This window comes from Panulirus ornatus, chromosome 44, assembly GCF_036320965.1.
Source record: "Panulirus ornatus isolate Po-2019 chromosome 44, ASM3632096v1, whole genome shotgun sequence".
Taxonomy (NCBI): Eukaryota; Metazoa; Arthropoda; class Malacostraca; order Decapoda; family Palinuridae; genus Panulirus; species Panulirus ornatus.
The window spans coordinates 4055795-4071607 of NC_092267.1; the positions used below are offsets into that span (position 1 = coordinate 4055795).

At 38.4% G+C, this 15813-nt stretch overlaps 1 protein-coding gene across 1 annotated transcript in view; it reads right to left on the reverse strand.

The window, feature by feature from the left end:
* LOC139762677 (G-patch domain and KOW motifs-containing protein-like) overlaps positions 1 to 15813 on the reverse strand; it is a 63638-nt gene that overhangs the window by 47384 nt on the left and 441 nt on the right. The window contains exons 2-4 of the mRNA XM_071687632.1: positions 12937 to 13145; positions 9842 to 9978; positions 796 to 878 (exon numbers count right to left, since the gene is read on the reverse strand). Coding sequence (XP_071543733.1) covers positions 796 to 878; positions 9842 to 9978; positions 12937 to 13145 — 429 coding nt within the window. The remainder of the gene's footprint in view (positions 1 to 795; positions 879 to 9841; positions 9979 to 12936; positions 13146 to 15813) is intronic.

Here is a 15813-nt window from a genome sequence, read left to right on the forward strand (position 1 = left end):
TCTGTTCCCTGGTGCTACCTTGCTGACGCAGGAGACGGCGATCAAGTATGATAAATGAATAAATAAATACTTTCATGGAAGGAGTGCAAGGGAGTGGGAAACATATAAGAGAAAGCAACAGGAGGAAAATGCAGGAGCTGAAAAAGCAGGAAAATAAGAGGATTAGTGAATATCGACAAACTTCGAGGAGAATAAGAAAACATTTTGGAAGGAGGTTAATACACAAAGAAAACATGATAACAAATGGGAGCATCAATGAAGGGGCACTTGAGAAAGTTTCAACAGCCAGAGATAAGGTGATGAACAGATGAACTGAATATTTTCAAAGATTCTTGAATGTTTAATGATAGTGGCCATCGTGGAATGTGTTGGACATTGAGGTATGTGAAGTGACACTCATGGCAAGTGTTCCAGTGAAACGGGAAGATGTGGAGAAAGCATTCAATAAAATGAAGTGACAGAGTGGATGTGTTAGGGTTTGCATTTCTGGAGACTGATTATAAAAGATTTTCAGTGTTTGTACAGACCATGGTGAGGTGCCTGAGGACTGGCAGAATGCCTATATACTACCACTGAATGAAGGCAAGGAGTACAAAGGTGAATGTCCTTATTACAGAGGTTTGTTCTTCAGGGTACTTGTTAAGCTGTGTGGGAGAGTGGTGAATGAGAGTCTGATGGCATGGACAGAGGATCAAATTGAGCAGGAACAGTGTGGTGCTTGCTCTGATGAACTTATGAAAGAAATACTTGGATAAATAAAAGGATGTGTAAGTGAAATAAGGATGAGATACATACCTTTTACTTTTTCCGCCGATACCTTCTGATTTTTTCCAACCCATACCTCTCAGGACAGCTTTTCCAAAAACTGACACATCAACCTAAAATGTAATAATAACATTTAAAAAACAGAAAATCAGCTTTAACCTTTTCTTCTGAGTAGAGACTAAGGTGCCAAATCTAAGTTGGCCAGGTAGGCCCAAACTGGTTAATCACAGATTCTTATAAGAAAGGAATAAACTAAGTGGTTGCCAAATAAGAAGTTTAAATTCAGAACCACTATCTACAAGGGACAATCTCTGATTAACACAGGCACCCTGTCACATCTCCAATCCAGTTATGACCATTTTAATCATTCATATGATTATAAAAGCCAGTTTCTTCACACGAGTAACAGGTGGAAGTAACAACTTGACCCAATCAAATGACAGTTCTCTGCAATGATGAAATATTTCAGAACTTAAAGTGATTTTCTAAGAGACCAAAACAGCCACAGAGCAAACACCAAAGTGCATTATACAGCATTTATCTCAAATTAGTGGGCTTCCTCAGGAAAATCTGTCATCAAAATTGCAGCAATCACTGGGACTGAAATAAGAAAGGATGGAGGCTTAGGTACTGGGAGTAAAGTAGGAATGGTTGGAAATATTATTTGAAAATATCAAAAACAAATATACAATAATAGTAGTGTTGGAAGGAATGAGAAGTGGAAGACCAAATTGGAGGTGGAACGATGGAGTGAAAAAGATTTTGAGCGATTGGGGCCTGAACATGCGGGAGGGTGAAAGACGTGCAAGGAATAGAGTGAATTGGAACGATGTGGTATACCGGGGTTGACGTGCTGTCAATGGATTGAACCAGGGCATGTGAAGCGTCTGAGGTAAACCATGGAAAGTCTTGTGGGGCCTAGATGTGGAAAGGGATCTGTGGTTTCGGTGCATTACACATGACAGCTAGACACTGAGTGTTAACGAATGCGACCTTTGTTGTTTTTTCCCAGCACTGCCTCGGGCACGCATGGGGGTAGGGGGGTGCCATTTCATGTGTGGTGGGGTGGCAACGAGAATGAATGAGGGCAGCAAGTACGAATATGTACATGTGTATATATGTATATCTCTGTGTATGTATATGTATGTATACGTAGAAATGTATAGGTATGTATATGTGCGTATGTGGGCGTGTATGTATATACATGTGTGTGTGGGTGGGTTGGACCATTCTTTCGTCTCTTTCCTTGTGCTACCCCACTGGCGCAGGAGACAGCGACAAAGTATAATAAAACAGATAAAATAAAATAGCCGTATTATCCATAAAGTGAGACAATGAAATGTTCAAACTAATATGTGTTTTTCCGTTTCAGTTGGCAGCCTTACAATATCGGCAATAAAAAAAGGATACATAAAATTTCAAATTGGGTGTGGGTGCACCACAGCAATTACTGTACTTGCCATCCAGTGTTTTGTAGGAATGGTGATTGTTTACCACCTCCCATGTGCTCTGTAGCATGGAATTGTGCTGGTCATGCACATTTATATATTTTGTGCACCCTTGATTACTATTGTCATCAGCATTTGCCTGACAGCCTGCCCTTACTTGACAATGATAGATTTAAATGCAGAAGTGAGAAAAAAATATACAGAGAGTTGTATCACTGCCTTTATTTTGTTCTGGTCCAGTGTCAGGTTAACACACAAAGAGATGTCAGTGATATGTATACTGCTCCCAATAAATGAACAAGACATGGAAACTAGATTTCATTTTACTGAGCTTGTTTTCTCATTGTACTTTTATTTCATACACAGGCACAGCATTAGTTGTATATAACATGAATATATTTTGAGTTACCACATCTTTGCACTAACAATACAATGAGAGATTGGACAGCAAGTGAATTTCATTTTTTATAAAGAAAACTACTCATTTTGTTCACATCATTTAAATCATATTTTTGTCAAACAGACACAACACTAGTAGTGAACACTATGAATATATTTAGAAATACTACACTTTCCACACTGCAAATTGGTGTGAGAACATCAAGTGGTTAACATGTATGGGGAGGATATTGGAGGTGCGAGGTTAGTGGGAATGCTTCTAGTGCAAACCTCCTTCATTCCTTATGTAATCCAGCTAAAACCACTCTTTTAGCCACTCAATCACATTTCTCGAGTTATTTTTTTTCACTTTCCTTCACAAAATAATTTGTGTAAGTTTTCCTCCTAATAACTTGGTTCATCCAATAATATATATATATATTTTTCATGGTGTCACTATGTTCACACATCCTCCAGGTGTGTGCACTTATAATGATGTATGGGGTGATAAGTAGGTATAGGATCTTTGATGCTAATGATAATTGTGAGAAAGTCCTGCTGAAGGATATTAATGGTATGATAAGTCTCATGTATATCTAAATACAGCAGACTTATTGTGACAACAGAAGCAGTTCTCAAAGGATCTTCTGATGATGACAGGAGCATTTCAAGGGCCATTACCTCTTACCCTATGCCATTTTACAATAAAACTCTAAGCTACATAGTATGATCAAATTGTCTGACAAACCCTCCACTAACCTTCTCTTTGACTACATATCAGTCACACTATCTTCAATATTCGTTCCTACCTAAAAAAAATCAATCATGCTCTTGTCAACCCTGTCTTCTCTGTCTGAACACCAAACATGTGTGATACTTTTATATTCAATGTAAGTACTTGCAATATTCAACTTGCTGATGTACACAATCCATATACTTCCTCATAATTTTTATCAGCATCCATGATCCCATACCTATTTATCACCTCATACACCACTGTGTATATAATCCATCCCATATGATTTTTCTCGTGGATCTATGTCCTCTATTATCCTTTCAAGTTCTCTCCTAAAGGTATCCTTAACCCTTTCTTCTCCATAATTACCCCTTCTCTATTATCCTTTCAAGTTCTCTCCTAAAGGTATCCTTAACCCTTTCTTCTCCATAATTACCCCTTCTACTCTACCATCAAATGGCATATTTGCATTTATACATTCTCATCTGCCAACTCCTGAAATTTGTGATTACAGTGGTCCTTGCAGAATGGCAGAGAAACAGTTCTAGTAATGTCACTACACTGGAATGTCATATGAGTAACTAAAACCCATGTTATAAGTGGGTTATGTTCCTGATTAAAAGCTTCCTTAATTTAATTTTCATGCATGGACTGTACCTGAAACAGCTTATCATCAATATACCACACACACACATGATGTAAATTAGACTCTTTGATTCAGCATCTGTTGTCAGTTCACGGGTAAATCACACAATATTTAATCATTCTTACAGACAACGCTAACGCTGGTGATGAGGGACTGAGGAAGGTGGTGGAGGAGTGGGATGTAGGTGGAGTGAATGGTTTGTCAAGCCTTCCAAAGTAAGTTTATTTTAGTATGAGATATTCATATTTGTTGATGTACATGTATTTGTTTCCATGGTTGTTTAATTTGTTTATGGATGGGGTTGTTTGGGAGGTGAATGCAAGAGTTTTGGAAAGAGGGGCAAGTATGCAGTCTGTTGTGGATGAAAGAGCTTGGGAAGTGAGTGAGTTGTTGTTCGCTGATGATACAGCGCTGGTGGCTGATTCGTGTGAGAAACTGCAGAAGCTGGTGACTGAGTTTGGTAAAGTGTGTGAAAGAAGAAAGCTGAGAGTGAATGTGAATAAGAGCAAGGTTATTAGGTACAGTAGGGTTGAGAGACTAGTCAATTGGGAGGTAAGTTTGAATGGAGAAAAACTGGAGGAAGTGAAGTGTTTTAGATATCTGGGAGTGGATTTGGCAGTGGATGGAACCATGGAAGCGGAAGTGAATCATAGGGTGGGGGAGGGGGGCGAAAGTTCTGGAAGCATTGAGGAATGTGTGGAAGTTGAGAAAATTATCTCAGAAAGCAAAAATGGGTATGTTTGAAGGAATGGTGGTTCCAAAAATGTTATATGGTTGCGAAGCATGGGCTATAGATAGAGTTGTGCGGAGGGTGGATGTGCTGGAAATGAGATATTTGAAGACAATATGTAGTGTGAGGTGGTTTGATCGAGTAAGTAATAATAGGGTAAGAGAGATGTGTGGTAATAAAGAGTGTGGTTGAGTCAGCAGAAGAGGATGTTTTGAAATGGTTTGGGCACATGGAGAGAATGAGTGAGGAAAGATTGACCAAAAGGATATATGTGTCAGAGATGGAGGGAACGGGAAGAAGTGGAAGACCAAATTGGAGGTGGAAAGATGGAGTGAAAAAGATTTTGAGTGATCAGGGCCTGAACATGCAGAAGGGTGAAAGGCATGCAAGGAATAGAGTGAATTGGAACGATGTGGTATACCAGGGTCGACGTGCTGTCAATGGATTGAACCAGGGCATGTGAAGCGTCTGGGGTAAACTATGGAAAGTTCTGTAAGGCCTGGATGTGGAAAGGAAGTTGTGGTTTCGGTGCATTATACATGACAGCTAGAGACTGAGTATGAACGAATGTGGCCTTTGTTGTCTTTTCCTAACGCTACCTCGCGCACATGCGGGGGAGGGGGTTGTTATTTCATGTGTGGCGGGGTGGCGATGGGAATGAATAAAGGCAGACAGTGTGAATTATGTACACGTGTATATATGTATATGTCATTGTGAGTATATATATGTATACGTTGAGATGTATAGGTATGTATATTTGTGTGTGTGGACGTGTATGTACATACATGTGTATGTGGGTGGGTTGGGCCATTCTTTCGTCTGTTTCCTTGCACTACCTCGCTAACGTGGGAGACAGCGAGAAAGTAAAATAACATGTATTTGGCCATTGTATTACCTATTTGATGATTTCAAGTTAAGTAGGTCTCAATTTTATGACATATTAAAAATATAAAATCTTGTGGTTCCACATAAAGGTAACCAATAGCGGCAGGCTTTATTACTGAAAACCTTACAATATCATATGCTATTTTTATTATTATACTTGACCACATTTCACGCATCAGCCATGTAGCGCCAGAAAACAGATGAAGAAAGACCCATCCACTCACATACATACATGCACATACACATACATATACATAATATATACATATATACATACACATACATACATATACACACATGTACATATTCATACTTACTCACCTTCATCCATTTCCAGCACCAACCCGCCCCACAGGAAACAGCATTGCCACCCCCTGCATCAGGAAGGTAGCACCAAGAAAAACAAAAAAAGGCCACAACTGCTAACACTCAAGTCTCAAGCTGTCATGTGTAATGTACCGAAACCATAGGCCCAACAGACCTTTCCATGGTTCACCCCAGTGTTTCACATACCCTGGTTCAGTCCACTGACAGCACGTTGACCCCAGTATACCACATCATTCCAATTCACTCTATTCCTTGCACACCTTTCACCTTCCTGCATGTTTAGGTCCTGATCACTCAAAATCTTTTACACTACATCCTTCCACCTCCATTTGGGCTCCTGCTTCTTGTTCCCTCCATCTCTGACATATATCTTCTTTGCCAACCTTTCCTTACTCATTCTCTCCAATGTCCAAACCATTTCAATACACCCTCTTCTGCTCTCTCAACCACACTTTTTTTATCACCACACATTTCTCTTACCCTTTCATTACTCACTCAATTAAACCACCTCACACCACATAATGTCCTCAAACAATTCATTTACAACACAACCACCCTTCTGTGTGCAACCCTATCCATAGCCCATGCCTCGTGACCATGTAATATTGTTGGAACTACTATTCCTTCGAATACAGCCATCTTTGCTCTCCAAGATAATATTCTCTCTTTCCACACATTATTTATTGCACCCAGAACCTTCCACCCTTCCCCCATCCTATGACTTGCTTCAGCTTCCATGGTTTCAATTGCTGCCAAATCCACTCCCAGATATCTATAACACTTCTCTTCCAATTTTTCTCCATTCAAACTTACATCCCAACTAATTTGTCCCTCAACCCTACTGATCCGAATAACCTTGCTCTTATTTACATTTACTCTCAACTCTCTCTTTTCACACACTTTTCCAAACTCAGTCACCAACTTCTGCAGAGTCTCACTTGAATCAGCCACCAGTGCTGTATCATCAGCAAACAACAATTTACTCTCTTCCCAAGCCCTATCATCCCCAACAGCATACTCACCCCTCCCTCCCAAACTCTTGCACTCACCTCCCTAGCCACCCTATCCACAAACAAATCAAAAATCATGGTGACATCACAAACTCCTGCTGCAGACTAACCTTCACTGAGAACCAATCATTCTCCTCTCTTCCTACTTGTCCACATGCCTTACACTCTTGGTAAAAACTTCTCTGCTCCTAGCAGCTTACCTCCCACACCATATATTCATAAGACTTTCCACAAAGCATCTCTATCATCCCTATCATATGCCTTCTCCAGATACATAAATGTCACATAAAAATCTATCTGTTTTTCTAAATATTTCTCACATACAGTCTTCAAAGCAAACACCTGGTCCACACATCCTCTACCACTTCTAAAACCACACTGCTCCTCCCCAATCTGATGCTCTGTACATGTCTTCACCTTCTCAATCAATACCCTCCCATACAATTTTCCAGGTATATTCAACAAATTCATGCCTAAGTAGTTTGAACACTCGCCTTTATCCCCTTTGCCTTTGTACAACAACACTATGCATGCATTGTACCAATCCTCAGGCACTTCACCATGTTCCATACATACACTGAATATCCTTACCAACCAATCAACAACACAGTCACCCCTTTCTTAATAATTTCAACTACAGTACCATCCAACACCACTGCACTGCCAGATTTCATCTTCCCCCAAGGCTTTCACCACCTCCTCTCTTAACAATATAATTATTTCATTATTAGTCAACAAGAATATTTGAAAAATTACGAATTTTCTTCAAATCTTTATTTGGTGTGAAAACTTAAGTGTCATTCTAAATATTTCTACCCTAATTCTCAGATGTCACTATTGTGAAACATCACAGGTGTTGCCTGTATTAATAGCTTCATATACATGGGGATGAACCCCAAAAGCACCCCTGAGGTGAATGAAGTACATACAGCCAGCTATGTGTACATATTTACCATATTTATCAATTTGTGACACTATTTTTAATCTTGCATTCCTCTTTTTTAAAGGAGTTTATTGGTAAATGATTTAATATTATATACACTATATAATAAATCTTAAACCAATACAGTATCATCATAACAGTGAGTTTTTTAAGAAACATCACTTGAGGATAAATGTTTAATATCATAATGGATTAGTAGTGCTCTTTATGGTGGTACTTTTTTACATGAATTTATTTATGAGTGATTGCTTTATTATTTAATATATACAAAAAAAAGATGCACTTTACAGCCTGTGAAAGCAAGATGGAAACTAGTCAGCCTGGAGAGGGAGCCCATGGAAGTCATGACACATGGTACAACCAGATAGTGTTCAGGAAAGGTTGGTATGCATTTATGTATTATTATGATTACCACTATTATCACCATTACTATAATCATTTTTTATTATACATAACATCAAGACTCTTTTCATGTGGCTCCTGCAGCTTCAAAACTACACTACAAGCAGATGTAGAGAAATGAAGGACTCCTTTGGAGTGAAAAGTTCTTTGACATACCTGTACTCCCCTATTATCAAATGATGATGATACAGTGACCTTTCACTCATAGTATAACAAAAAGTGGACTAAATCCACATCTATACACCCACAACTGGATTTCTAGTGAATTATTAGAGCTTTGGAAGAATGCTGTGACCAAAGTTTGCTTATGGAAGTTTTTTGATGGATATGTAGCTCTGGTGCCATTTCATGTGTAGTGGGGTGGTGGCAGGAATGGATGAAAGCAGCAGGTATGAATATGTACGTGTATATATGTTTATGTCTGTGTATGTATATGTATGTATACATTGAAATGTTATTTATTTATATTTATTATACTTTGTGATAGTTGCCTGAACATGCAGGAAAGTGAAAGGCGTGCAAGGAATAGAGTGAATTGGAAAATGTGGTATACTGGGGTCGACGTGTTGTCAATGGATTGAACCAGGGCATGTGAAGCGTCTGGGGTAAACCATGGAAAGTTCTCTGGGGCCTGGATGTGGAAAGGGAGCTGTGGTTTCGGTGCATTATTACATGACAGCTAGAGACTGAGTGTGAACGAATGGGGCCTTTGTTGTCTTCCTAGCGCTACCTCGCACACATGAGGGGGGAGGGGGTTGTTAGTTCATGTGTGGCGAGGTGGCGATGGGAATGAATAAAGGCAGACAGTATGGATTATGTACATGTGTATATATGTATATGTCTGAGTGTGAATATATATGTATACATTGAGATGTATAGGTATGTATATTTGCGTGTGTGGACGTGTATGTATATACATGTGTATGTGGGTGGGTTGGGCCATTCTTTCGTCTGTTTCCTTGCGCTACCTCGCTAACGTGGGAGACAGTGACAAAGCAAAATTATTTATATATATTTTTAAATTATACTTTGTCGCTGTCTCCCGCGTTTGCAAAATAAATAAATAAATACTTTGTCGCTGTTTCCAGTGTTAGTGAGGTATTGCAAGGAAACAGACGAAAGAATGGCCCAACCCACCCACATACACATGTATATACATACACATCCACACACAGCACATATACATTGAAATGTATAGGTATGTATATGTACATAAAGTATAATAAAAACAAATTAATTATTTGTAGCTCTGTAAGACCAATGTGGTTACAGCCAAGCTAAAGGTACAACACCACCTTCTCAGCAAGAAAACAGATCCTTGTTGATGATTGTTTGAACTCTAACCAGTCATCCTGACACTATTTGGCAGTTTCTTTACCAGCTTTTTGGAAGTGGCTGATATGTTTAAGCCTATGCATCATATATATGTCATCAATAAAATAAGAGTAATTGATAAGCATTTCAGACAAAAAATTATAGACAGCAAAGTTCTTTGTGAAATGTAACAGTCTTTTAAAAGAAGTTTCTCAATAAGCAACAAAAACTTATTGAAAATATAATGCATAACCTACCTCATTATAATCATCAAGGGAGGATTCTTTACCATCAACTACTGCAGTATCTGGAGACTTTTCCTCTGAAGCAAGGGAGATAGTAATATCATCCTTTTTCCCTCGCACGTCCCAACTCTCCAGCAACCTTTTGCTATCTGAAAATATTAAATCGTATCAAACAGAAAATTGTGTAAATATATACACTTCACATCTAATATGAGCTAACAAACAAGACTTCCTTCCAGGACATTAAGTGAGGTATCTGGAAAACTAAATCAATAAGTCAAATGCACAAGTGAATTCAGACTGGAAAACATGGTAACAGCCATTCCCTGCCTAATTAAATACAGAACCAGGAGACGAATCTATCAGATGCCTTCTTAAAGGATGCTCATTCTCAGTAAATGTTGAGTGGAGGTACTACTCGAAATTTAAATGCACAACCCTATTTCTGTAGTCAGCTGATGTTTTCTTTCCAAGTAATGATGTATCACAAAGGAAAACATCTTAATACAATGCAAGCCATGTGACCCAACTCTGCTGGCCATATGTCTGACAAGATATTGTAGCAATATCCATATCACAAAAGAGACAACAAAGTTACAGGTTGTACCTCATTAATCTAGCAACATTGGGACCTGGTCATTGCCATACCACAGAAAATGCCGGAAAACAGAAATTGACCCCTAATTCATACACAGTTGAGGATTTGATCTCATAGTAATCAAGCAAAGTCTTTAGAAAAGTTCCTTTATCTAATTTTTTCAGTAACTCCACCTTTTCAGGTATAGATACTGATTTATGTTTATGCTTATTATCACTAACACCATCGTCTGCACCTCTTAGTCTCTTGGATGACATCCTGAATACACCTGAATATAAGAAATTAACAAGACTGTTAATTAGCTTGGCTGTAGTGTAAACAGATTTTGAAGCCTTAGCTCTGCTAACAGTGCTGCCATGTTGGTAGATTCACAAACTAATAACTAATGGCAGCAGTTTCAAAACATGCCAGACCATGGGAGCTGCTGGACCACAGAGCCCTGGATTAGAGAGGTATAACCTGTATTGTAATTCCAACAACAGTACCACCAACTTTTCAGCTGATTTCAAAAATACTTTCAGGGACATTAAAAGTAAGGCAGCCAAGGATGGGAGGACCAATTAAAGTGCTGGATTTTCAGATATCTCAGTCCCAAACACATACATAAACACCATGCTTCACCAGGACTACCAGTGATTTTAACATCCCTTTGCAGCACCAACATCAGTAATAATAAACCCTTCTGGTCAAATTACACAATTAAGAGAATATAATGTTGATTTTCAAGAGCACATTCATCCCCACTACAGAGAAATTCATTATTTGGAAATATCCTTTAATGTAAACAATAAATTACATAACCCATTCATTATGGAAAGTCGAAACATACAGAATTTTAAATCTCCCTTAAAAATATTACAGGAAAATCAAACAACTCATGGTGGCTCCTTCAGAACTGTCTGTCACTTATTTTAGCATAAATTTCATACCACTTCATCATGCCATCTATAGCTGGTTTCATCAACTCCAGTCACACCATGGTTTCAAGAATATACATATTCAAAGTTAAACTGTGAGTTCAGATACAGAGGGAGCTAAAGTTTTCCAAGAGAATATGAGGGAGATAATTGTGAAAGGAGGATACAAACCTCAACAAGTCACTGATGTAGATGAGACAGGACTTTATTGGAAACATATACCATAAAAAAGAATGACATTTTTATCAATGATAAAAGTGCCCCAAGTTTCAAGGCTTCCAAAGACTGCTTAACTTTCTTGCTGGCCAGCAATGAGGTCAATTCTTTGTTCCTGGTGCTATCTTGTTAATGCAGGAAACGGTGAGCAAGTATGAAAAAATACCGATATTGTAGTTTTGACAACCTTAATCATTCCTTTTCAGACTGAAACATTGAAATGCAGTTGCTATTTATCTTTTTTTTTTTTCGCTGTCTCCCGCATTTGCGAGGTAGCGCAAGGAAACAGACGAAAGAAATGGCCCAACCCACCCCCATACACATGTATATACATACGTCAACACACACAAATATACATACCTACACAGCTTTCCATGGTTTACCCCAGACGCCCCACATGCCCTGATTCAATCCACTGACAGCACGTCAACCCCGGTATACCACATCGATCCAATTCACTCTATTCCTTGCCCTCCTTTCACCCTCCTGCATGTTCAGGCCCCGATCACACAAAATCTTTTTCACTCCATCTTTCCACCTCCAATTTGGTCTCCCTCTTCTCCTCGTTCCCTCCACCTCCGACACATATATCCTCTTGGTCAATCTTTCCTCACTCATTCTCTCCATGTGCCCAAACCATTTCAAAACACCCTCCTCTGCTCTCTCAACCACGCTCTTTTTATTTCCACACATCTCCCTTACCCTTACGTTACTTACTCGATCAAACCACCTCACACCACACACTGTCCTCAAACATCTCATTTCCAGCACATCCATCCTCCTGCGCACAACTCTATCCATAGCCCACGCCTCGCAACCATACAACATTGTTGGAACCACTATTCCTTCAAACATACCCATACCTATCTCTGATATTAACAAATCCTGTAACTTATCAAACATTAACTCATACAAAACTCAAGTTGTAATGTTGCACCAATAACAAGCATTCTGACATACTGAGCTAGAATTGATACTAACCTAATACCAATCATTCAACTTGCTCTTTACACCAAACTTTCAACTTCTAAGCTTCAACCTCTTCATTTTACAAACCATCCAATGTTGCAGTTTCAGCTTTCTAACACTGATAACCTTCTGACAGTCTGCTTTTATCAATAATCTGCCTAATTTGCAGTTCGGCTTCTTCATATTACTAACAACTGCAGTCACAGCCTCAGCTTGCTTCTGATACTCAACTTTAAACAATATAGTTTCACTTAGCCATATAACTAATGTTCAAACACCATAACTTCAGTTAGCTGTTACTATATCACATGCCTGCAATTATTACAGCTTGAACTTCCACAAATACAAATCTACTAATACCAGAACTCCAGCTTACCTTCCAGCTTCAGCTACCTCATAGAACTAACCTTCCAGTATAGCAGCTTCAGCTTGCTCATCTAAAGTTAGGGGCTTGTAATCTTGAATGCTATCCTCTGCTTCTCTGCTACTTGTGTCTTCAATGACCTCATCTTTTTCCTTAGATTCTTCACGTTTCTCAGCCAACTTTCGGAAGACAGCTGCACGGTCTATTTGCACCATTGGGATAACCAATTCTGTCTCCTCTGTTTGGCCATCCCTAAAAAATAACCATCAATATTTTCTTGGTTCTTGTAGTACACTAAAAATCTAAAAGCAGTGTGTTTGAAATAATTCACATGGTGAGAAAGTTTTCTTTCTATGATTAAGCACTTCACAAACAATTTTCAAAATTAATCTCTTTCCTAGGGATCCTCTCCCTCCACATTATTCCTCAATGAGGCTCCTGTAACACATTACAATTTTCACTTAAAACCTAAATTAGATTTCAAACTCATCAATTACCCACCATCTAGTGCTAATATTGTCACCTTAGCAATAACATGCACAATAGATTGGCAAGTATGGCTCAAATTGGGAATACATACATGTAAAAGGTAAATTACACAGATGAACATTTTCATAAAAAGGGTCTCCTATCAAATATTATGACAAAGAGGACAATACTCAATTAGAAAAGAGTCAGCTCAGAGCCTTGAAAAAACTTTTTAAGCTAGAATCCTCACTTACCTTTTGTGTAAGTAGTTCTGCAATATACTTAATGAAGCCACATGGCTGATAATGGTGACAAGCAAAAACATAAAAAAATGGTAATCATGCTTAATGGAAGTCAGAACATAAGAATACTTGGTCTTCAATGGTCGAGCGACAAGACTACTCGAAAACACTGCTGTAACCACCTACTAAAGCTCCATTCCAAAGCCCTGTCCATGATGGCATGCTGTCATGTTCCCCCACCCTACCCAACTACACAACCAGTTTAGAGCCCACAAAAAACATCATGAAGTGAGACAAGGTGGGCTGGGTGCACTGAAGATGAAGACCATGAGAAAATTATCTCAAACACAGCTTTTCACAAGCTCAAAGCTGACTTTTTATGGAGATTTCTCATTTGCATTTCACCCTTTCAGTCATACTAAAAAGACCTAAACAGAAGGCTCTACATTAGTGGAAAAAACCCAGGACAAAATTTCCTCTCATAGTAATATTTACCTCCTTTATTATGTTACTTGAAAATATATTATTTCTGGTCTCATGCTATATCCAGTTGCCTGGTGCCCATGTGTATCTTTAAGTGATCAAGCTCACAAATGTGTTCGAGCACACAAACAAACTCCAGTGTACATATTTCACCAAGCAGCAGAATGCAGCAACCAAGAGTACCAGTATAATTCAACAGAAAGTTTGAAAATACAGTAAATCGTGGTCCACTAGTAACATAAGGTAAGACTTTCAAAGGTTCCTTTAATTTCTAAAAGTGCTTCACGACACTGTTCTCTTAACTACATTTCCTGATTTTTATGGACCTTACCACTATCAACATGACTATTATTACAGATTGAATTATCCAAATCATTCTTCCCTCACACAGTTCTCATTTCTAGTATCAACTCAACTGTCCTCTGATGTTACTTCATAAAATAGCTGTTAATAAGGTGGTGCAAGAATATTATGCAGTCACTCATGCTCCTTGTAATACAAAGGTAAATAATCATTGCAACCCTGCCACTCTATACCTTTATGGAACCAGATGAAACCGATATTAATACATTCCTAATGCTCATAGAAGTGAAACTGAAAGGTATTGAATGATTCACAGTTTTAATTATAGAATGACAAAGTGATACTGTTTTAGGGTATGAAGATCAGGGAAAAACTTGGGTTTACTGAACATGAAAACTGGGAAATCCACATAACTTATGAAAACTACACCCAACTTCCCACAGCAGCCAATATCCATACACCATGTATGTTCACATTTTCTGCCAAGGCATAATACTCAATCATGGATGTCTGGTATAGTCAGACAATAACACAGAAAATTAAAGCTTGGTTACTTGAAGTTAGGTTTTTGTCGATTCTCTTGATTTCTACATATGTTTCATCTCCTTTTACACTAATCAACCTCACATTTTCCCAAATCTTAGTCCTCCCATTCACACACCCATTACTTTAGAATACAAAAATAAAATGCCACTATCATATAGCACATCAAAATCACTTCTAATAAGTATAAGGAAGGTACAAACACCAGTTCGGCCCGATTTTGTAGAAAAATAGCACAGCAAATGCTGTCCACCTTTGTGGGACTAACCTATACTTGTTATTCAAAACTACGCTCCATCTCAAACTTTTTTATAGATTTTCAATTTTCTTATGGTACTAATCCCAAACCTCTGAAAGACTCACTTGCCCAACTAAAATGTGTAATGCGGTCATCTACAATTTCTGCCAGTTGGCAAGGTACATTATCTAAATCCCGAAAATTAATGAAATTTGTTGGAGAAGGAGAGTTGGATTGATTTCCGTTAGTTCTTTGATTTATGTGAGTTTGTTTCATCTTCTTATATGCCAATTAACCCCATATTTACCCTACGTTCACCCCCCCCCCAACCAACATTTATTGCCACTGTAAAAAAATGGTATCCTAATATAATTCTCTTCTCAGTGCAAAGGAGTCCTCTGGTACAGTTTCTCCCAAATACATAAGTTAACCCTGTGGTTTTCTGAAATCAAAATCACCATTTAGCCTTAAATTTTCACAAATCATTTAGTTTTAGAGGTTTTTTCTTAACCATTGGCCACTTAGCTACTTTTGTCGTCTGTCAGTGTAATGAACACAGGTGCGCCCAAAAAATAGGTAGTTACAACAAGAACATGCACTTAAACCATTTATTAACCTAGAAAAATAGTAGACACTTAAAGCA